The sequence below is a fragment of the Amblyomma maculatum genome, chromosome 2 (genome assembly GCF_055883805.1).
Source record: "Amblyomma maculatum isolate TAMU_Amacu chromosome 2, ASM5588380v1, whole genome shotgun sequence".
NCBI lineage: Eukaryota > Metazoa > Arthropoda > Arachnida > Ixodida > Ixodidae > Amblyomma > Amblyomma maculatum.
Window position 1 is genome coordinate 207,578,078 of NC_139345.1, and position 24,286 is coordinate 207,602,363.

The 24,286-nt window shown below is 45.8% G+C and overlaps 1 protein-coding gene across 6 annotated transcripts in view; it reads right to left on the reverse strand.

Moving 5' to 3' along the window:
- The window catches only part of LOC146201136 (protein alan shepard-like), a 96,522-nt gene that overhangs the window by 50,550 nt on the left and 21,686 nt on the right, over positions 1-24,286 (reverse strand). For 5 of the 6 annotated variants that reach the window (XM_084595659.1, XM_084595658.1, XM_084595660.1 and 2 more), the window contains exons 2-4: positions 23,312-23,493; positions 19,921-19,979; positions 8,301-8,392 (exon numbers count right to left, since the gene is read on the reverse strand). In XM_084595659.1, the coding sequence (XP_084451785.1) occupies positions 8,301-8,392; positions 19,921-19,979; positions 23,312-23,493 (333 nt within the window). The remainder of the gene's footprint in view (positions 1-8,300; positions 8,393-19,920; positions 19,980-23,311; positions 23,494-24,286) is intronic. The other variant, XM_084595661.1, reaches the window with a different exon arrangement.

Consider the following 24,286-nt stretch of genomic DNA (forward strand, 5'->3'; position numbering starts at 1 on the left):
AAGCAATTATTTCTTGTTTTATTGCATAGCAAAGCATAAAGGGGATTCGCAGCCACAATTGCACATGTGTAACTCGTGTCCTTTGCTGTTATAGATCGGCGTACCTTGCCTCGTGCCAGCCAAGCCCTATTGATTCATCTTTGCTATCTACCGAGGACCAGCTCGCCATCTTATCTGGCTCCCAGGTGTGCCAGCTGAGGACCGGCGATCATCCTGCACCGCACCGTGACTAGGGACGCCGGCCAACCACGAGAGGTCGCCACGCCATCAAACCCTATAAAAACCACCGCCTGGCATCATCGCCCTGGGATTCGCAGCCACAACTGCACATGTGTAACTCGTGTCCTTTGCTGTTATAGGTAGGCATTTTATTTCTTTGTTCTTTCAAAGTTCCTGACCTCAGTGGCTGCCAATCCCTATTACTGTGTCTTGATATTTGCTTAAATGGGTATTGACGTGTGTACGTACCGTGCTCGCATTGGTTCATTTTTTGCTCGTCGGTCAATTCACTGCTCCCGTAGTGAGCGTTTCGCATCAGAATGTGGCCTTCTACGTATGCTGTGCCCTAAAACTTCTTCGCTTATGTTATCCATGTGTATTGCAATGCTCTTACTCTGTGCGGGCGACGTAGAGGCTAACCCAGGTCCTAAGATTGACGATGTACTCACGCTGCTAAAAGAGTGCCACGCTGAAACCACTACGTCGTTAAGAGAAATCAATCAGCAGATCAACTCCATAAATGCGCGAGTGTCCAGTATTGAACAATGTCTGACTGGTGTATCGGGGCTCAAAAACGGCCTTGTCACAATGAGCGACTCTGTGCAGGAATGCATGGTGAACATTAACAAAACAAACAGTGAATTGATTGGTGTGGTAGAGGACATGAACAACCGCATGCGAAGAAATAATTTGATCATCAAAGGCCTTCCTGAAGTCGAACAAGAAGGATATGCTGAATCCGAGCGCATTGTCAAAGAATTTATAGGTACCTATCTTGGTATTCAAGTCAGCGACATCGAAAGAGCCCACCGGTTAGGACAGCGTCGTGCTGATAGTCATCGGCCAATCATTGTTAAATTCCTTAACTTTAAGTCTAAAACCGAAGTTCTAAGTAATGCATTCAAGTTAAAGGATGTCAAAACACCAAAAGTCTGGTTGGATGAGGATTTTTCTCCTAAAGTTCTTTACAAAAGAAAAAGGCTACGCGACTTCGCCAAGGATCAACGCAGTGCAAACGAGCGTTTCAGTGTGCGCTACAACAAACTACACATGAGGGGCGGCATTTATCGCTATGATTCAGCCTCAGACTGTGTTATTCGTATCTCTGCCCCTCATGTGCAAGAACAAAGCGCCTCTGCTACTGTAATCGATACTTCTGACTCCCAAAACCAAGAGGAAACCACTGAATGACAGTATGTAAAACCACGTAAGAAAACGGCCACACCAAATCCGATTTCTCTGCTCTTGGCAAATTTCCGCAGCATATTTCGTAAACTTGATGTTTTAAAAACAATAATTCACACTTGTTCTGCCGACATCCTTGTGGGAACTGAACTTGGCTTTCTAACGACATCGCCAGCAGCGAACTAATGTTGCCATCGTCGTTTGTACTTTTCCGTCGAGATAGGATCGGGGCTAGAGGAGGAGGAGTGCTTATTGCGGTAAAGGAACAGTTCCAACCATCGCTCATAGATATTGAATCGCCTCTAGAAATAATCTGGGTCTCTGTTCACTTTTCGCACATTCATTGTGTCCTTGGTGCTTGCTGCCGCTCTAATTTCTCAGAACTGTTCAGTGACGCAATTGATCAAATCTTGATCAAATTTCCACGCTGTTTTCTAGTCATATGCGGTGATTTTAACTATCCAGCCATAGATTGGAGCACCTCATCTATTAACACACAGCATGATCGCGCAGAAAATCTTCGGTTTCTTCACTGCCTTCACTACCATCACCTCACCCAGGTAGTCGATAAACCAACTCGCGGAAATCACGTATTAGACCTCATCCTGACAAACAGTCCTGACCTTGCATGTACTCAAGTCATGGAAAACATCAGCGATCACAGAGCCGTTCATTGCTCATTGTCTCTACCTCGCACTGAAAAAACAAAAATAAAAAAACAAATACTAAACTATGCGCGCGCAGATACCGAAAGAATAAATATCATGTTAGATAGTTTTTTAACCGAGTTTCACTCCAGCTTCGCGAGCCGTTCAACTAATGAAAACTGGTGCTTATTTCGAGATCAGCTAAAATATATAGAAAATTCATGTGTGCCCAAATGTACAATAACATCTCGTAAAAGCGACCCATGGTTCTCTCGGGATGTTGGAAGACACCTAAACAGGGAGAAGAGAGCGTATAGAAAAGCTAGTCGGTCAAATGCCCATGAAGATTGGCAGAAATACAAGGAAATTTCTAGGCTTGCCGAAAAAACAGTTGCTGATGCGAAAAAGAAATATTTTAATTGCACTCTCCCAAATCTTTTAAAAACAGATCCTAAGAAGTTCTGGAATATGGTAAATCCTAAGCAAAATCAGTCCATTCCAGCCATGACAGGGACAGATGGCAACATACTACCACCAGAGGAGTGCGCCGAACACTTTAACAGGCACTTTGCCAGCGTATTCACACAAGAACATCCAATCCCCAATTCCCTTACGCTCCCCAGGCTAAGCATCCCGTTCGCATACCCGTCCATTATCATCACCGCCCATGGCGTGAAGTGCGCTATAGACCGTCTACCGTTGAAGACTAGCCCAGGGCCCGACGGCGTGAGTGCTAAACTTTTAAGGCTAACAAGTGAGTTTTCAGCTGTTATACTTTCCCTTATATTTCAACAATCAATTGATTCTGGATGTGTACCTGATGACTGGAGATTAGCCTATGTTCTACCAATACCTAAATCTGGCGATAATACACTTTTCAGCAACTACCGGCCTATTTCGCTAACTTCAATCAGTTGTAAACTGCTCGAGCACATTCTTTACTCCCACATTATGGCCCACCTGAACCAAAACAATTTGCTGATAAACAATCAGCACGGTTTCCGTCCGAAGCTTTCATGCCAGACTCAACTTTACGAACTAGTAACAGACATTCACACTTCATTGCATCTGATACATTATGTGGATGGCATTTTTATCGATTTTTCAAAGGCTTTTGACCGTGTACCTCATAAACGATTACTAATGAAAATACGCAATCTGGAGTTAGATAATAAGACAATAAGATGGCTTGAAGCATTCCTCACCAATCGTCTTCAGGCCGTTAAACTGAACAGTACTATTTCCAGTCCAGCACCAGTCAGGTCTGGTGTCCCTCAAGGTTCGGTAATAGGCCCGCTTTTATTCTTAATATACATTAATGATATAACTGATAATATTACTTCTACAGTTCGGCTTTTTGCCGATGATTGTATAATCTACAGAGATATAAGCAGCCCTAACGACACAACTACTTTGCAATCTGACTTACACAAGCTAACGGCATGGTGCTGCAACTGGCAGATGCAAATTAACGCAGAAAAGACTAAACATATAAAGTTTTCCATAGGTTCAAAGTCTTCTCCCAATATCTACACTATAAATAATGGTTTAATAGACTCAGTCTCCTCGATTAAATACCTTGGCGTCTACCTAAATTCTACATTAACATGGACTGACCACATACAGCAAATTACGTCTAAAGCACAAAAGAAACTTGGCTATCTTAAGCGTCGCTTATATCTCGCCGACAGGGACACCAGACTTGAAGCTTATAATTTCCTTGTACGTCCTTCTCTGGAATATGCATCAATAATTTGGCACCCTTATCAAATCACCCTAACTAACATTCTTGAATCCGTCCAAAATAAAGCTGCTCGATTCATCTTGTCATCCTATTCACGATATCAAAGCGTTTCATCTCTGAAGGAAACACTCAACATGCCATCCCTATCAGTGCGCAGAAAAATCACCCGTTTACTGTATTTTCATACACTTTATCATAATAGCACTCCGTTCACCCGGTCTCATATTTCTCCAGCCCCTCATACGTCACATCGCGTTGATCATGCCCATAAAGTTAAACCCATTTTTGCCCGGACGGAAAAGTACTAACATTCACCATTAATCTTATCAACAAAAGAATGGAATGAACTGCCACCCAGAATCGCCACGATAACAGAATCACCTTTATTTCAGTCAGCATTGAAAACCTACCTTGAATCATTACACTCACGGTAAATGTTTTGGACCACTCTGCCGGCTCTTTTCCTACCGCTGTCTTCTTTCTTTTGCATGAATTTTCCCCGCGATTGCACTAAACTCAGTTTCTATGATATAATGCTATGTTATCTCTGGGTGTGTTGTTATATGAGTGCTACTTCACCATCTCCATTGCTATGTTTGTTCTTTTTTTTGTTGTTGTTGTTTATTTGTTTGATTGATTGTTTCTTTAACAATGAATTGTATTCTGGCTTATGTTCCCCCCTATGTAATGCCCCCAGCGGGCCTTTAGGGTATCTGAATAAATAAATAAATAAAAAGGTCAAAATATAGCATATAAAGTCACAAAAAAAAGCCATTTTAAAAATTTTGAACAAGAAATTAAAAAATCTACTTTCAACATTGTGTGCTCCACATATTTGGCTTCATGCTGAAAAAGAAATTATTACTCTATCAGCAATAGCTGCCGAGATATTAAGGCCACAAAACTGCAAGTGGTCGAGAATGCATGTTTTGAGAAAAGAGCAAAAAAGAAACAGGGCATTATTTAACAGACATTCACTGGTGCAATGCACACGTTTACAATTTAAAATGGCTATAAACCTCCAGGAATGTAGTCTCTTTGCTTTCCAACGTCAAGTGTCGCCTCTTTCATTTTGATTTGCACTTGCAGCACATTCAGTTGTCACTTTTTCGGCTGCATGAGTCATATGCAGGCAGCGTTTTATTTTTGTTTTTTACGTACGTCGTTTTGCTACGTTCTCGCATAAGACCGCGGTGAGGAACGTTTATTGCGGAAAAGAAATGTAATTTGGAGCTGTTTGCTGCTTCCCAGTGCTCTGCATTGCACTGGAAGCAAGTGAATTCCCTAAGGACTATGAACGAGGTCCGATCGGCGCAAATGCGCGGCGAGCTCTACGAAGACGTGTCCCGCAGTTTACGCATTGGAGAATAAGTTTGACGGCGATTCCTTATCCCAGTTCACTTTTTTAAATGCCAATATCGCCGCCGTATGTTTTACGCTTAGGCAATCTCGGCAAACTGTTTAGATCTGACGATCGTGAACTCCGCATCGCCAAGCGGACTGTCTGCCGCGCTGCCGTCATCGTCACGAACACAATCCGTCTACCGCTTCGTTGCTGGAGTTGGCGCGAGTTCAAGCTTTCCTGTTTTGAGCTTATCTTTCTGCTCATCTGCGGCCTGCGTTATCCCTGTCGCGGCGGGTGCGACCGCTGGCAGTAGCAGTCCCCCGTGCTGGGGAACACGCTAGGCCTACTTCAGGCTCGTACACACGATCGTTCGGTGCACGATTTTCGTCGGCCTGAGCGCACACAGCCGGGGCAGGGCATCACTTGAGATGATTATTCAACTATTTTTTTCACTTTTTTCACAAATTCTTGCTGTGAACGCACCTCGTGGTTTGGAACCAAGTGCGGCCGGCGTCACGTCTCCGCCGTCTCCCCGCGGCCCGGGCGCGCCGAGCAGACGCCGTCAGCCAGCTCCACCAATGCGGTGACGCCTTATCGTCACGTGCACCCCGAAAGCCAATGGGATTGCAAATGCCATGTTTTCTTTTTTTGCTATTTTTTATGCGACCAATGGGCGAATGTACACAGCAGAGGCGGCAATTTGAAGATGAAAGGCAGCTCTTTCGAATGAGACCAAGATGGCTACGGTGCCACGCACAAAATGGGAGCTATGCCTCACGGAAAATGGTTGTTTCGGGGGTCGTTTCCAGCCCAAATTTGGGCGACATCGATTATATAAATTGGCATTGTGACTAAAATACCGACCCTAGAGGTGAAAAACTTAGCAGATAGGTAGATAAAGAGCTACTGATTTCGCAAATCACATTTTCTAAAAAGTGATTTTTTCGCGATTTTTTGGTCCGAAAGATCAGTGTCCCCCCTTAACGGAAGATGACTCTGGCAGCGAAGACATTTCCCAGGAAAATGTGGAAGCATCGCAGTCTACAATACAGCCCACGCAATTTGTGCCAAGGCGATCCACCCGACAAAAGAGACAGCCCAATCGTCTTCACTACGACCAGAATTTCCAACAAGTGTCGCGTATTGTGCTCTCAGACTTTTAAAAATTACACCGAGGAAGATATTGTTACTTAGCTGTATTCGCTGTTCGTGATGAGGATGAAGAAGTGCAACAGACTCCGAGAAGACGACGACGCTGAGTGTTGTGAAATCGGTGCCCTCATAAACGTTAGTTGTGCGGACAGCTTTGGGACTGTAAATCTTCCACGTAACAATATATTGTATCAGTAGCGCATGCGCTCTGGCCGTTATCATGCAGCCGTTTGTAGGCTATATATACCAGCAGCCATCTGAAATAAGGCTCTTCTTTTCCACGCTGCGTGTTCGTTGTTGGACGCCGGAACACCAGACCCACAATATCTCAGTAAGAGTACTTTCAATATGTTCAAAGATTGTAATGCTTTCTTTTCTGGAAGTGTTTATAATAGGCAGGAATGCAAGTTTTTTGTCGAAAGTTATACCTACAAATTTGTGTTTTTTTACTCGTACAGTAGAATCTCGATGATACAAATCCAACTAATATTAATTCGTAAAAATTCCCGGCCAGAGTTCACTGTGTACAGTGTGCAAAATTTCTGATGTTCCAAACACTCTCTCGCGCCACTATGGATGATACAAACGTAAGAACCATGACTGTGGCTTTGAGCACTATGCACTACATGCACATCACTGAATCCGCGATCGCCAGCCATGCTGTATGCATCGCGAACAGTTCACAGCGATGTGTGGCACACATGTTGCCAACGCCTGTCGCACTTTGCAAGCCAAGAAAAGTTTGTGGAGGTGTGTGGTGGCTTGCATCATTGATTCTGCAATCACTAGTTCCGCTGTATCCATAAAGAGCATGTTGCAAAATCACACAGCCCACACGTTGTCAATGTTGCTAACTCCTGTCATGCTGTATGCACTGCAAGAAATTCATGGAGGCACATCACCGCCGTCGTGACCGCCTGTCATGCCATACACGCTGGAAGTGGTGAGCTGCGGCCATGCGACTGTAAATAAATCTCCTCGGTCGCGAGCGTATCTGCATGAATGCCTTTTCTATTCTTCTGTATAGCGATTTTTGTTCATTTTGATGATACAAATTTTCGAATGACAAGAACTGGCACAGAATGATATAAGTGGCATTGTATGATACGGTACAGTGCGCCAGTGCGACAAACAAACCAGCAGACTTCACAAGGCTTGTTAGGCCACTGCTCGATTATGTTAACACTGTGTGAGGCCCTCACAGCAAGAAAAACAAACCACACTGAAGAGGTGCAAAAGAAAGCATTAAGATTAATCTATAACGCTAATGGTAAAGTATCTCTGTTTCAGACTTCAGAATACGAACTAGGCTCCCAACGCTAGATATCCGCTGTAGACTATATAACCTATAAATGATGCACAACATTGTGAAAAACCATGCAAAAATGAATTTTCATACTTACACACATTTCAACAAACAAGGAAAAGGAAGAGCAAGCACAATAAGACAAGTGTAATGTCGCAGGTCCTATAACTATACCCGAGTGGAACGCCTTTGCGTATGAAGTTGCTGACATTCCATTCGCTGAATCTTTTGTAACGGCCGCGACCTCATAGCTATGATGCAGCAAGTATTCTGTATAACACTACTTTATTTTGCTTTGCCACTCGGATATTTTTCTTTCGTTGTTGACTGTGTGCATTCTTCCATGGCTGTGAACACTGTCTAGTAATACTAGTAAAATTGCATTTTCTATCAGGCAGCATACCAGTTGTTGCATTACATTCCCATAAGCACGCATCTTGAAAATGGCAATGCAAATGCTGGCGGAAAAAGCATGAGAATCAGTTCCCCCCCCCCCCCACACACACGAAGCATAGCAGTGGCCCTTAACTATGCGCATGCTGGAATTACACAGCTTACTCCAAAAAGCACCAGACCAAATTAGCCAAGCGAGCTTTTTTTCAACGCCTGTGCTTTCCTCCCCTCCCGCTGGAGATGAGCCACTGTGGCACCAATGCACAAAGGCGTTTGACGCAGCAGAGATGCTAGGGTGGTCCTTCTCACCTTTGCCATCTGCGCCTGGACTCCCTGTGCCTGGAGGGCCTTGACTGCCTTCTCAGCCGCCAGAGGAGACTCAAAGTCGACAAATCCATACCCTGCAGAAAGGCCGTACAGGACAACTTGCAGTCCACCCCACACAGTGTCCGCAAGCCATCAGATAAAGTCCACAAACACTGGGCATGCATGTCCCAACTTTGATCCATGAGGAACTCCAAAGGTTAACCCAACTAACTTTGATGCTCAGTTCCAGGTACAAAATGGAAAGGCAGTGCCAATACCTTGAAACTCAGACCATTTACCAGCATCTTTGTTCCTCACCCAACCTCAATCTACTTGAACAAAGTAAGCTTCATCACCATGAAATCAACGCTGAACAATTCAACACATAACACATACTTGCTGTGCAAGTGATCGCGCTGCCATAACCAGTCCAGATCAGATGCTAACATGCAGGTGAAGTTGCTTGCTTGAAGGTTCATTGAATGAGAATTTGCACAGGTATCGAATATTGCAGCTGATTAAGGGGGGACACGGCTCTTTGGCACCGAAAATCGGCCTGAAAATCGGATTTTCAATTTTTTCATTTTCGTATTCCTCGCACTATTCCGCATCTGCACGCAAATTTTCATCCTTATACCCCGCGTATTTATGAAGTTATAGCGATTAAAAAATGCAGTACCACACCCACTGCCCTTTAAATTGTGGACAAACGACACCCAATTTCGATCGCCCGGCGCATGAGAACTACGCGCTCCACCGCGGCGATTTTGGTCTCGTTCGAAAGCGCGCGTTTTCGGCTTATTTTTTCTTTCGGAAAGCAACCCTGTGCGCTCCGCCTTCCCCATAAAAAACAAACAAAAAGATAGCATGCAGCGCGCGCTACTATTGGCCGGTTAAGGCACGTGATCAAAATGGCGTCGTTTGGTTGGTTCCGGCAAGCTAGCCCTGAAATGCGGACTCCCAGTGACGCCATTTTGTCTTTCTGCCGACCACGCTAGTGCAACGCGAGAGTCATGCCAGGCGCGAAGAAGTACCGCTCTTTGCACAAGTTCGGGCGAAAGCAACCAAAGAAACGCGTTAAGAATGCGACTTCGTTGCATACTGTGCAAGAAGCAAGTGCCAGTGCTGCGGGATTGTGTGACGATCACGTTGCGGGCGGCGACGCTTCTCCGATTCCGCTGGACAACGGCGCCGTTCTTCGTGCCGACTGCAGTCGTGTACGTATTGATACCGCGCCTGTCACTAACAGTGACATAACTCAAGTGAGTGCCCGTGAGCAGGCTACGCTTGATAGACTGGTATCGACGCCGGCGACGGCACGAAAGACCGCGCTGTTCGCCGATGCAAGTGGTGCGTCCGCAGAGTCAGATGCGGACGGAACAGCCTCCTATGCGGTAATTGACCTCAGCATTGTGAATATCCTTCTGGATGCCGTGCGGTGCAAAACGTGTCGTGGATGCGTGCGTTTAATTACCAGCGACCGGAGCTATGGCCTCGCCGTAAAACTGATCGTGCTGTGCGACAACTGCGGTGAGATTGCGGCCGAGTGGAACTCGCGGAGGGTTGACGGCGAGAAAAGGTGCAATCCTTTTGAGCTGAATATTCTGGCTAGTCGAGCAATGCTGTCGACCGGTAACGGCCAGACAGCAATGAACGATATCTTTTCGGCGATGGGGTTGTCGCGGCGCGGGATGCACAACAAGACGTTTCAACGGCATCTGAAGAACACACTGCAACCCGCTGCTACCCGAGCCGCCACGACCGCTATGGCACAAGCCGCGCAGGCAGTGGCGAAGGTCTACGATGACTTGTGTTTTGGGCATAGGGGGAACATTGCCGTGTGCTACGACGGCACATGGATGACGCGCGGACACTCATCACATATAGGTGTCGGTGCCGTGGTGGAACTCTTCACTGGTTACGTGCTTGATTATGTGGTGTTGTCAAACTTTTGTCTGGGCTGCGAAATTGGTCCCAAGCCAAACACTGACGGCTACGAACTTTGGAAATCACGCCACCAGTGCCAAAAAAACACCAACTCCAAGGCTGGTCAAATGGAAGTAGAGGCTGGCAAAATTCTGTTTGAAAGATCTCTGCAGCGCCACAACATGCGCTACACAACCATGCTATGCGATGGGGACAGTCGCACGTTCAGTGCTCTTAAAGATGCTGCAATCTATGGCTACATTGAAATAGTCAAAGAGGACTGCATAAATCACGTGCACAAGCGTATGGGAGCAGCTTTGCGCAACCTCTTGCAGAGACACAAGGGTGCAGGGAAGCAAAGTCTTGGCGGCAGAGGAAGGCTGACAGCTGATCTAGTTGACAAGCTGGCAATATATTATGGCCGAGCGCTTCGATCAAATGTAGGTGATGTGGATGCCATGCAGCGAGCTGTGATGGCGACATATTACTACATCACATCTACTGATGACTGCCCCAAACACAGTTTGTGTCCTACCGGTGAGAAGTCATGGTGCCGCCACAACGCTGCAAAGGCAAAAGAGGAGCCTGAGCCTGCACCAAAGCACAATTACAGTCTGCCAAGAGATGTGGCTGATGCTCTTTTGCCTGTTTATAGTCGTTTATCAGAGAAGAGCCTGCTGCAGAGGTGCATTCGGGGGAAGACCCAGAACTCGAACGAAAGCTTCCACTCGGTCATCTGGACCTTGATCCACAAAGAGCGGCACTCATCACTGTTTGCTGTGGAAGCAGCCACAGCAGAAGCTGTGCTGCGCTTCAATGCCGGCTGCAAGCATACAGCAGCAGCAATTCTGCAAGAATGCAGTACAAATGTGACAGCAACTGGGTCCAGGAGAGCTGAAGAAAAGGACTTGCACCGTAGCGTACGTTCTGCAAAGAAGCGGGCGGCTTCGCTTGGCGTTGCTAAAACAGAAAAAAGAAAACACCGCGACAGCATGCACCCCGACTATGCTCCTGGTGCATTTTAATAGCATGAGGTCTTTGGGGTTGCCCTTCCTGATTAAATGCTGTGAGGCTTGAGTGCTTCCGACAATCCCCCAATTTTGGTAGTGTTGCATTTTTTAAAGATCAATATCTCTGGTCCTGTTCTTGCTATTGCTTTAAAAATTTTTTTTCTAGAAAGGGAATCCTGCGAGTCTCATGAAACCAAGGTAAATGCAGTGACGACAAAAGAAAATTTGCTGAGAAGGTTATGTTGTCTTCGGTACCCAAATGGAATTTTCCTTTCAAGCGTTTCCTATTGCGTAACTTTGGCTCAAATTGGCATAGGCAATTAATTTTCGCTTCAGATCACTTTCCACCTGTTTCTGATCTTGTTGACATATCAATCATTGACATAATTTACACCTACATGCTGTGAAGTGTTTTTCCTCGTTTTCTCAAAACTGCAATTTTGAGGGTGCTGCAATTTTGGAGGAGAGATATCTCTTAGTCTATTTGTGCTATAGCTCTCATTCTTGTCTTGTTAGAAAGAGAAAACCTTCGACAGTGCCGTAGGACAAAAATATGTACAGTTATTATGCGGCAACATTTACCGAATTAATTATCAATCTTAGGTGCCAACCTGGGCTTTTATTCATAAAAGTTTGACTTATTGTAACTTTGGTTCAAATTCTTCTACCACGTTAATTCATGACTAGCGGCACTCTATGATCCTTCTAGATCACTCTGGCAGGGCTATTCTCCTCATGCCATAAAGTGTTTAGTAATTAACTCACCTCCAAACGAAGAACATGAATTAGGGATTACTTTGAAAGCTATTTCATCTACAAGAAAACTAATCAGATATTTGAAATCAGCATGCAAAAGTACATTAATGGTGCAAGTTTCAGTCAGATCCACCCATAAATAAGGAAAAAAGTTTTAAGAGGGGTGTCCCCCCTTAATGCAGAGAGAAGTCCCAAAGTTAAGGCAAAGGGAGGGGAGAGGGGAACACGGCTGTATAAAGCACAATAAAAGACTATCAATGCGAACAAAATATACACACAGTTAAGTCAACAAAAGAGCGCTGACAACTGGCTTATGAACATGAGTGAGAACTGTAAACAATGTACAAGGTTACTTTTCACTATAAAAAGAACAGAATATAAAAGTCCCCACTCTTTTATGATTATATCACATCTAGGCAAGAAAAGAAAATGCCTTGCACACATGTGGTTTGCAAGAAAACCAAACTTTGTCAATAGAAAACAAATATTTCTTTGGAAGTCAGCAAATGTTTGCCCCGTGAAGGAACTCTGCAATGGCCAATGCCATTTTGCTGCTAGGATGCACACACGAGAACCCCGTAAACTCGTGGTCAACGAGAGACTGCATCACGAGTGCAGAGTTGTTTCATTAGTTTAGATTAAAACAATACAGAAAACCCAAGCACATAATGTTTCTGTAGGCAGCACTGTAGAATTTGTCACCACTGCACCTGCCAAATGCCTGCCCACCGCGTCACCCGCCACGTGCCAACTTGGCCATGAAATTCGGCGATTGGTCAATGGAGCACCACAAGACAACATGCCATCTTAACCAATCAGGCAATTTCATAACACATGACAATGCCAGCTTTTTCTTTGAATGTGGACTCCCAAGCCAACACACCAAAATTTTTCCTTCTTGTTTTTCTAAGCTCACGTCATTCAAAAAATTTGCGCAAACATAAATATGTACATAGGGACCAGCAATCAACTCGTGCTCGTTCGCACAAATCCTGAGAGGCCACGCCCAGTGAAATGCTCAAGTTCTTTGGTCTAGTGATACACATCAGCATCGCAAAGGTTCTGTGAATGAAAATGTATTGGAAAGTGGGAAGTCTCTACAGCAGCCTCCTTTCAAGTTGAAGACTTGGGCAATGCGAGTCAGCAGTCCTGAGGAAAAACCGTACATGTGTTGGTTTCTCCAGAACGTCAACCAAGTGCTATGCTCTTTCAGTCACACTGAGCCGGGTATGACCCCATAGCTTTCAGAGAAGAGCTGCATGAGCAGATGTTCAACCTGTATGGCAAAACAGCTTACACTTTGCCACCCTCCACAAAAACATGTACAGCATGAAACACAAAAAGCTCAAAATCACAAGAACTGCAAGCTGTGCTATAAGATGGAAATCAAGATGGAAAACAAACATTTTAATCAGTTATGAGCCATTATGTTATGAGAATGGCAAGCCTTTAAGATGGACTTCACCACATAGCATATTTTTACCCTGGTAATCTGGCTTCACTGCATTTCATTGGTGCAGCAGTTAGAACAGGCACGTCACACACGCAACAATCGCCACGGGAACATCGTGGAAACTCTGGTGCAGAACACCACTAAGAAAAGCAACAGATAGGCAGGCCAAATTTTGACAGCTAAGAAAAGAGAGAATGTAGTACATTCTATTCTGAATACTTTTTATTGTTTTTTTTTTTACATACAGTCGAACCTCGTTATAACGAACACGGATACAGCGAATTATTGGATATAACGAAGTAAAAGCAAAGTTTGGTTGGCTGTGCTTTATTTCTACGGGAGTTCTATCTGTTGTATAACGAAATGAAAAACTGAAAATTTGACACTAAATCGGTTATAACGAAGCATATTTCGTATTCACACGACTCAAAATCCGCAAAGAAGCAAAAAAAAAAAAAAAATTCAAAACGCTAAATTTCGGTTTTATCAATCGCCTCCACCTAAAATGTGTTTGAATCACCGGCGCTTTCGCACGCCACGCCATCTAGGGACCGCGAATGAATCTAGCATCAACGGCTGCCTGGCATGTGACCGGCACGTGATCGAACCACCGCCCGCGTCGCCTCCACCTAAAATGTGTTTGAATCACCCGCGCTTTCGCACGCCACGCCATCTAGGGACCGCGAGTGAATCTAGCATCAACGGCTGCCTGGCATGTGACCTGCACGTGATCGAACCACTGCCCGCGTGCCCCTGCCCCTACTTTTTGCCGACCCGCGCGTGTGCTCACTTTCCTCGAGGTCGTGCCGTCGTCTTGCAGCATGGCGGTGCCGAAACGCACAGTCGAAGTGGCACAGTCGACAATAAGAAATTGCTTTGCTGATGCTGGCCTAGCCCCATCCACCAGCGAGACTGAGCCCAACGACGGCCACGATTCTGAAGGTGAAGCGGAAAATTTCGACGAGACGACATGGCGTCAAATGGAGGTTCCGAATGTTACGTTCGAGGACTTTATTGCTGCCGATGACAACTTGGCTGTGGCGCCCGAATTGACCGACCAAGAAATTGCCGATCAGCTGCTTCCTACAGATGATGCTACGAGCAGCGATGAGAGTGAAGAAGAAGGCGAAGAGCGAGCTCTCAGCAGCACCGAGGCCGCCGATATGGCGAGGAAATTGAGAAGGTACCTTGAGAACCTACCTGTGGCCAAATCAGCTGACATTGGGAAAGCGCTGCACAGTGTCGATTTCGTTAAGAAATTTATTCTATCGAATAGTGTGAAGTGCCGCCAAATGAAGATTACGTCGTTTTTTAAATAAATCAGTTCTGCGTGGCCTAAATCCCGATTTGTGTGCTCATTTTTGCTTGGCAGTGCGAAATGAAAGGTAAGGTTTCGCGTGCTTATACCACGCTTTAAAGAAGAAAAAAAAAATGTTTTTTTTTTTCCAGCTCTGTGCTTTCCATTTTAGGGTAGCCTTTACTTGGGTTTATGAACAGAATTTTTTTTTGTAGAAATATGTGTGTACTTTTACAACGAATATCGGATATAACGAACGAATTTCCACGCAAAATGAGACTTCGTTATAACGAGGTTTGACTGTATATATATTCACGGCCTTTCCGGCTTCCTTTATGATGTTTCTTCAGCAAGTTCACGTGAAGAATTCATAGTTCACGCTTAAAGAAAGCATTCTGTACGTGCGTGAAAGAGCTTCTAGATAAGTCGATGTTTAACCACACTGGGTGAATATTTCATTTAATAAATAAATAACTATCTGGACACCTCGTAAGAATGATGAAGATATGTTACATCCCCATCTGCACTCAATGACACCTCTGAACCCGCTCTTCCAAAATGCGTACAGCTAGTCCATGCTGTATTCCTTCTGTGACAGAGCACAGCAGCATTGGGTGGACCAGCTGGTGACAATAGTGGACATTGTGGATCCATCCTTGATCCATTGGCTGGATGACGGCACTGGCAGGCAGGAATTCGAGACCGATTGATTTCTGTCCTTCCACCCGGCCACGGGTGAGGCAATCATCCACGATGAAGCAAACTTTCCTCCACTGCCTAGTTACACCCCGTGCCTTCCTCCCGCAGCCAGTTCTCGAATACAGTCGCCGACCGATAAATCGGACGCTCATAATTCGGACATGCTCGTTTATTCGGACAGGTCTGCGGCACCGCCACTGGCCCCATAAACATGATGTGTAAGGACGACCGATATTTCGGACAGCCTCCGGCTCTATATTCGATAATCCGGACTCTAAACAGGGTGCCTCGATGCGCGCGCTTCCCCCGCCGCCGTTCCTAGTTAAAAAAAAAAAGAAAGAAAGAAAGGAGACGAGCGCCTTCCTTTGGCGCCTACTCGCAATAAGCGACTGTGGCCTCCGTGATAGGCGAACGGTGCACCGTCGGCATTGCTGGAGCTGATCACGGAGGCGGCGGTGCGACAGGAGAACAGGACAGTTGCGACGGGAGAACAGCAGGCGGCGCTCCACACCGCATGACTGGCCCTCGGGCATGTTTGGCCTCCCCGCGTCTTCGCCATCGGCCACCAGTTTGTGCTCGTTTGTTCAGTGCCTCGTGCGTGAGTAGCGTTAGGCTAGGTTCTTTCAAGTGACCATACGACGTTTCTCTTGAGTTTGACAACGACAGGCCACGGCAAATGGCGCCAACGGTGCCTTCGCGGTCCGTGCAGACGGCGGCGAAACGTGGGAAATACACGACGCTGACAATGGCGAAGAAAGCAGCCATACTACAGCAAGTGCTGAGCGGCCGTTCTCAAGTCGAAGTTGCCCGTGAGTTCAACATCTCCAAGCAAACGACATCGGACTATATGAAGAATAGGTCCAAGATTCTTGAGGCCACGGAGAAGACAACAGCTGAACAGAAAAGGCTGCGACAAGGCCTTTACCCGAAGTTGGAAGAAGCGTTGAACATCTGGCTTAACGCTACTGTCGCCCAGCGTGTTCCTGTTTCTGGCCACCTTTTGAAGCATAAGGCTGAGACACTCGCACTGCGGCTTGGCATCGAAGGATTTCAGTTCAGCGACGGTTGGCTCAGGAATTTTAAAAAGCGGTTCGACCTCGCCTTCAAAAAAATGTGCGGTGAAAGTGGTGCAGTGAGTAGCACACTGGTCGCAAACTACCGCAGTGAAAAACTTGAAGCGCTGCTTAGTCGCTACTCGCCAGACAACACTTTTAACGTCGATGAGACTGGTCTCTTCTACAAGCTGCTTCCAGACAAAACACTTGCCCTGCCCGGAGAACCTTGTCACGGCGGCAAGCTTAGTAAGGAACGCCTTACTGTTGTTGTCGGAAACAAATAAGCAGGTATTTTTTGCTTCATTCGTTTTTTCGGACATTCAATATTTCGGACTGGTTTACATTCCCCGTGGAGTCCGAATTATCGGTCGTTGACTGTATTGCTATTGCCGTCCACGGCATTCTATGGTAGGTCACAGGAAGGTGGTCGCGAAAGCCCTTGAAGTAATGTGGTTGCTCAGACTTCCTTGCCACCAGCAGCTTCAACTGTTCGCCCCCTGCCACGTTTGCAACCAGTAATGCACTCCTTACTTCATTTCCCACCTGTGCAGGCTTTGCCTTTGCAGGTGAGAATCTTCTGCGAAAGCGCCTTATAAAGCAAAGCCCATCTCATCAATGCTATACTTCGTCTCGCAAGATGTTTGAAGCACTGCAAAAGGCAGAGGCACCCCGGTCCAATCAGGATCGCGCGCACTACAACAAGCAATTGTGCTCCTACGCGCCTCTCACCCCCCAAATTGGCGGGGGCAACAGTAGAAGCACAATTATCTATTACAGTGCGCAAGGGCGAGAGGCAGTGATCCTGAATGGACCAGGGCTCCCTGCCTTTCGCAGCGCTCTTGTGAGACGAAGTATAGAAGTCTTGTGGCTCACAAAAGTTTAAGATATTTTGCAGCCACCTCACACGCGCAAGTTTCGAACAACCAAATTATCATTACGGCCAGCCATGTGCTGAGTAATCATGTTATACACATGTGCTTGAGTAACTGAGATAGCAGACGTCTTCCCGTGAAACATTCTACCAGCCTCTTTCAGCGGAGATGGACAATTCTGACTGATCGACGTATAAAACAGGGCAAGTGCAAATTTGGGTTGTAAAAGAACAGAACATTTAATGCATTATTTCTATGAAGGTGTTTATTTGGCCCACACTATTTCCTCGTAAAGTGAAGGGTGTAGCAAGTGAGGCTGAATAATTTGGGCATATACATGTTTAGACATGCCCAACACAGCTTCGACTGATCTCGTCCCCAAACACTGCAGATGTTGGCAATAACACTGCTATACAACATGAACTGGAGGGCTTGTTGGTCTGACATCCTCAAGTGGTGCAGCGCAACGGCACGAAGCGCTGTGTCTGTCCCATTCTCTTGTCTAGGCTTTGTGCCGTTGCGCTGCACCACTTGAAGAATAACACTGCGCTGAGCTGAAATTCATGAAAGACAAGATGCAATAAACTGGTTTTTGATTTGTGGGGCTTAACGTCCCAAAGCGACTCAGGCTATGAGAGACGCCGTGGTGGAGGGCTCTGAAAATTTCGACCACCTGAAATTCTTTAATGTGCGCTAACATCGCACAGCCCACGGGCGCCTTGCTTTTCATCTCCATCGAAAAGCGGCCACCGTGGTTCAGATTCGATCCCGCATCCTTGGGCAAGGTAGTCAAGCGCCTTAACCACTGCACCACCACAGCTGGGCGCAATAAACTGATGCGCAGTTCCCTATGAAAACGGCCACTGCCTCGACAAGTAAGCTGGTCAGTAGCATTCCAGATTCTTGTGGCATTTGGTATAGCGAACAAGACGGCCAAAATTTTTAAAATTAAAGAGGGTTTCCAGCAAACTGATAGCAATATGCTACTATTTCACTGTGCTGTCTTTGAAATTACTTCTAAAAAAAAAAAAACGCGCACACACAATTCACAAATGCGTCCAACACACTACAAATGCACACGAAATTCAGGCAAGTCTGTCCAGTTTTCTGATTGAAGAAAAATATCAAATGTAAACAAAGATGCCACAAGACCACGGCGACCAAACCCAAAACACCAAAGCTCTGCGAGTGAAGTAATCTAACAACTGCACAAATGAGCCTGTTCTCCTTTCAAATGCATGACCATAAAACCAAATATTAAGTATTGACGCACTAAAGAGATTACTGGCCAGGTGGCATAATTCCTAATTCCATCACTAATTCCAACCGATCACCACGAGCCATCTACACCAGAATAAGGCGGGTCTGTTCGATTCAGCTGCACTCGCTGCGCCAATTCCATAAACTTTTGTGGTGCAGCTGACAGCGTGCAGTGCTGGCTGCTTCTAAAACGAATGACCGATCCCAGGTCTGTTAGGCTTGGTGTCATGAACAAATTGCAGCCAGCTATGTGCAATATCACAAACAGCATGAAGAACTTTCCCCCAGCCCATCGTGATGAAAAGTTGCAATGAACCAGTCTCGATACATGTGTACCTGACGACAACTGGCACAAAATGCACGTGTAGCTCTTTCCCTGGCGAACTCTGGTGCCATGCTCACTGAGAGGTGGAAAAGTGCGAGTCTCTTTGCCGTTTATCACAACGTGCAAGCACTCTTCTGCTTCCATGACAGCAGCAGCTGCACCATTTCGGCACTGGCCACTGAAAAGGTGCACAGTTTTCCTGTACTTTTGCCGAAATTGACTTGCATGACGTATGCACTTTTTGAAACAGATGGTGCCGTGCAGAAGGCAGTGTTGCATCAGTGAAACTAACGGCAAAGGGCAGCAACGTGACAACCACTTCACATAGTTGCAGACGAATCAAACAGGCCTGGCATTTCACACTCGCCCCTGCGGTAAGGAAGTGCACCCTCACGAGGCTTGCACCACCCAAAAGATGGACTGTAACACTGCTGCCACCTAAGCATGGTTTGTACGAGGGGAGCATTGCAATCTGTGGCCTTTCTCATAAAAAATTTCCACAAAATTTGCAAATAAGATTACATCGCTACAACAAAGTGCCTTGTCCTTGTACACGCATGGCACAGCCAGCTGCTGCATGCCATTAAGAAGGACATGCATACTAAATCACCGCACATTTATGTTCTGTCATGTAATGAAAATACCTGCTAAAAATTACAGTGGTCCTAAAGCACCAGTTATTCATAAAAGGCACCCGTAAAGTAACATCGTTTAAAAGAACATGCACACATCCAAGCATGGCACTGTGCATCAAAATGAGTATCAATTTCGGGAATCTTATCCGGTAGGGCTTCACGTCCTTTATCCCCGCAAGAAACCCAACATGAGCCATAAAGCCGGTAGGTCGGAACCACAACACAAAACTTTTTTAAAGCCAGAAGCCACACTTCCACAAAGGTGATCGACCACCCTCACTCAGCCACATGGATCCTGCCCCCTCCCCCATTTGATAAGGCCAACAGGCACTCACCTTTACACTTGTTGGTGTCTTTGTCCAGTATTGCCTTTGTTGATATGATGTTGCCATATCTGAAAGGAAAGGCACCAGCCACCAGTCAGCACTCTACATCAACCCAATCAATATGTGGCTAGAGAACAGAAGAAACAAAATGGTAGGACATTCAGGCATTTGTTGCTAAGGTATCTGTATCCTGCTCCTCGGAGACCAGGCTGAGAGGATGAGGAGATCCAGGAGAGACAAGTTGACCACCACCCACATGTGCGCAAAGAAACCACAGCACGGCACACAAACAAAAGCACCTGGACAGACCAAGTGATGTTTGGGAAACAGAGCAGCACATTCAAGGCCTGTATCCTGACCCCCTAAACCCCTGCCACACAATCAATTCAAAGTGACAGGGATGAAGGGAAAAGGGAAGAGAGGGTGTAAAAAGGAAAGGCAGGGAAGGGGTGAAGGAGAAAGGATGTTGGACAAGGACACAAAGATGTCCCCATCTGTCACACAACCATGACGTTATGAGGCAACAATGCTTTGCAAGCCTTCAGGATCGCCAGTCAATGAACCTGCCATCCAAGAATTCTACTCTCTGATAAGCGGTTCCCTTGACTGTTCATGGCGTAGCGCCCTGTGCAAGGTCTTCTATTACAATACAATTATTTCCTTGTTTTCTCATCACAAGTAGGCTCAGGCATAATGGTGATAGGAAAAAAACTGAACATTAATGAAAACTTCAGCAATTAAACGAACAGGGACACTAAACAGTGTGCTGTGTGTTGCTCTTTTAAGTGATCTCCACACAGAACCAGCTAACACGTGGTGCTATGTTGAGCTTGCTAAACTTGACATACACTGCAGAATTTTTTTTTTTTTTTTTTTTTTTTTCAGAGCTGTTTCGGTTCCAAAAGCTGAGTAGTAACCCCCATGTCATGAAGGAGACAATGATAAGTTATGCTGTTGCTGTTGAAAACAGAACTGAAGAGCTTCATGATACCGATGCAATCGCCATGGCACAAAGCGAAGGGACTTGAAAACAGGTTCGAGACCCATAATGAGGTGAGGCCGGCGAATATGGTGAGCAGTGCATAAGGCAGAGACAGACAGTGGCGCGCAAGAAAATTAACGGCTGGTCAGAAAGGGTCATCTTCACTTTCCTCAAAGAGCGGCAAAGCGCTGCATCCATCACACTGCAGCACCAGTGTCGACAAACGCCATCACGGAAACACCCTCTACAAAAACTTTCTGTTCTGTTCTTGAATAATCTGGCATAGACTGGGAGCTAGATTGGATGAAGGCTCTCATGACAGGAAATAAGAGAGAGCTGGCGAACAACTTCTTCCCAAATGAAGCTCTTGATCTGCGGCAGGAGCACAGACTGTTCACCTGCATCTGTCAGGCCAGCAAGCGACTCAGTGTGCGTGATGTTCTCACAAAATCAGGGCCCTCTGCTTGTATAGTTTATCAAAACTTTGACACAGTGAGATACCTTCTGCGACGGTGCGCAGGTCTCGCGCCAGCAACATCTGTTTGAGCCTAGTTTTTTCTGCTTCCTATGCTGTGTACAACAATAGCACAAAGTGTCCTGCGGTATCCGCTTCCTTTGTCCCGACTGGACTGGAGATTAATTGAACATCTCATAAGTTGGAAGCGTTTGCTGTGGCTCAAAACGGCTGAAACGAATTAAAACGGGCCTTTTCGATTATCGCGAGGCACTTTTGAAGACTGTAGTCATGCACACACGCACCTATTACACGGACGCAAGCACCTGAGCGAGTGAAAGGTGCTCTTTCATCGATCTAAAGGCAGTCATCTTAAATTAACAGGGAATCTCGCGAAACTTTTGGCACAGTACTGCAGAATGAAAGGGCTTCTATGCTGATCTGCTAGCACCTAACTGTACTGTACATGCACACTTCAGTGCCTGCTATGCAGCAGTGTAGAGTGGAACATGAAACCAGTCTGCAAAAACTGTGTAAATTTTATAGCAAGAACCTTATCAGTTTAGCAAACGAATGTCTATGCGTACATGCCACACACAATCTGTCTTACAGAGGCATTTTGACTAAGTAAGCAGCATAACTGCATGCTCACATCGCCATCTCTCAGCTGCAGTCAGTCCTGTTAAGCTCTATTTGTATAAGCCACTAACAATGAAGAAATTAGATTATGCATGCTCTTTTTGGGGTCCTAATCAAATAACTTTAGCCAACACCTTAGAGGCTACTCAAAACACTGGCAACTGCGTTATTTTTAAAAATTAATTTCAAACAACACTCTTGCCTCCAATGAACTAATGATTAATCTTGCTCTCCTCTCAGCATCGCAGGATTCATGGCCATAATGGCCATACTCTCCAATATCGGTTATTCCTTCCTCCATTATATACTGTACCCTCACACTTATTGATCATTAATTCAATGTGGGGCCCCACAGTGCTGAACCAGCCTTTGTATCAATTCCTTGACCCTCAGACTGACAATGTCTGGATCTGCCTCCCTGCCCTCATCGGTACCATCATTCACTTTCAAGAAAGCCGCAGCCAATTTTTAATACATTTCCTCTCCATAATGTCTCTTGGCCCTTAAAAGCACGCATGAATCCACTGTGTCCAGCGGATTCAATATACCCCTCCCTGATGTAAACACCAAACAGGCGTCACCTGATAGGCAAAATCATCCACTTTATGCTTCTGAACCAGTTTCTCTAGTAATGAACACTGCTCACTGCCTTCTTCCGTGTAGACATGCCTCGCTATGCATCCTAGCCTTTGTTCTTCCATTTCAAGCCCCTTCAGTCCACTGCAGGTTTTGTCCATAGGTCCAGAAACATGTGCTCCGATTCAGGTGATGTGAACTGAGAGAGGTTTATTCCTAACTGCCACTGGTTTCTTTTGTTACATCATTCATGATAGACAACAGAAGCTGTCACGCTCAATGTAAAAGAAAACAGCCTGTTCCTAAACATATACACAAGCACCCCCCAACAATGTGAAGCATCAAATGACCATGGGCTGTTTTGCACACACACTGAACCGCACTTGTTTTTTCCTTGCCTGCTACCAATGCCAACAGCAGAGAAAAGCTGTGCTGACAACCAGGGCTGCTCTTGGGCCTCTACAGCACTTTGCAACATGCCTAGGCTTGCTATTCAACACACGTAAGAAATGCCAACCTTTTCACCAGGCAAGTTTTTATGCTCAATTAGGGACAGAAGGTGACTTTCAGTGATCTCCAATTACCATCCTTGGACCAGCTCTGCACTAGCCTTGGTCTAGACTTTGAACCTCTTTTACTTCTGTTGCACACTTCACATTCTGTTCAAGCCCACTGCCTCCATCAGCCTGTGCTGATTTACAACTACTAATTGAATCGTTCAATCTGCAAAGATGCCAAGCAGCACGTACGGGGCACAGAGGTTGAGCAGGTCCTTGTCAGTGGTGGTGTGGGTGAGGCCCTTGATGTACAAGTTGGTCTTGCTCAGCTGGTCGCCTGCCGAGCCACCACTACTGCTGCCACCGGCCGACCCGCCTGAGTTGATGCTGGATGCGGGCGGAGAGCCCAGCCGCGCCGGGAAGGTCCCTTGCTGCTGCACACAGAAGGGGGGGTCAGTCAGCCAAAAGACCTTGAAGGTTCACTTGCTCTCCAGGGCTCCCATATATAAAATGCATCAAAGACTCAAATTGCATCACAAAATGAGTAGCAAATCACAACTGCTATGAAGCTGACAACAGTCTTTGTTAGCAAATGTCCTGTAGTGAAAAAAGAAAGAAAGCAATGCGAACTGGCTACATGGAAAGGTAAAGGATGCCATTGGCAATTTTGAAGGTACAGTACAGTGAGAGCCTGGACGAAAATTGGCGGCCTTTAGGGAAGTGTTTGCTCAAGTGAAAGTGATGAAGCAAAATAAGCATGCAGCCAATCATTTTGATGGGTCAGGGTAAAGTTCATGCAAACAGTTCCTGAAGCCATTCCCCCATTTCACAATACAGAAAATCTTCCTTCAAGCATGTGCTCTGTGCCCCGCTTTTAACAAAATACCGTTATTCTTCAACTTTTCTATTAGACATCAATATGATCCAATACAGATGAGTTCATTTGTACTTTTATGCACTTTATTTTTTACAGCAAATGATGGCTGGTCACATACCCCCCCCCCTTCCAGAGTTCTTTGGCCGCATTTGTGCTCGTCTTCCTGAAATGTAATTTTTTTTTTCAATAACAGAAAAGGCAAATGTGCTAGCCACTAGATTTAATTCTGGCATCCCTCAGTTTTGCAAGCAGTACTCTGAAGCAATAAAAAGCTATGCAGCTTACGAAGTTTCCTGTATGAAAACATCTGCATGCTGCCAGAATGAAGTAGTCTGACCTCGCAGCAACAT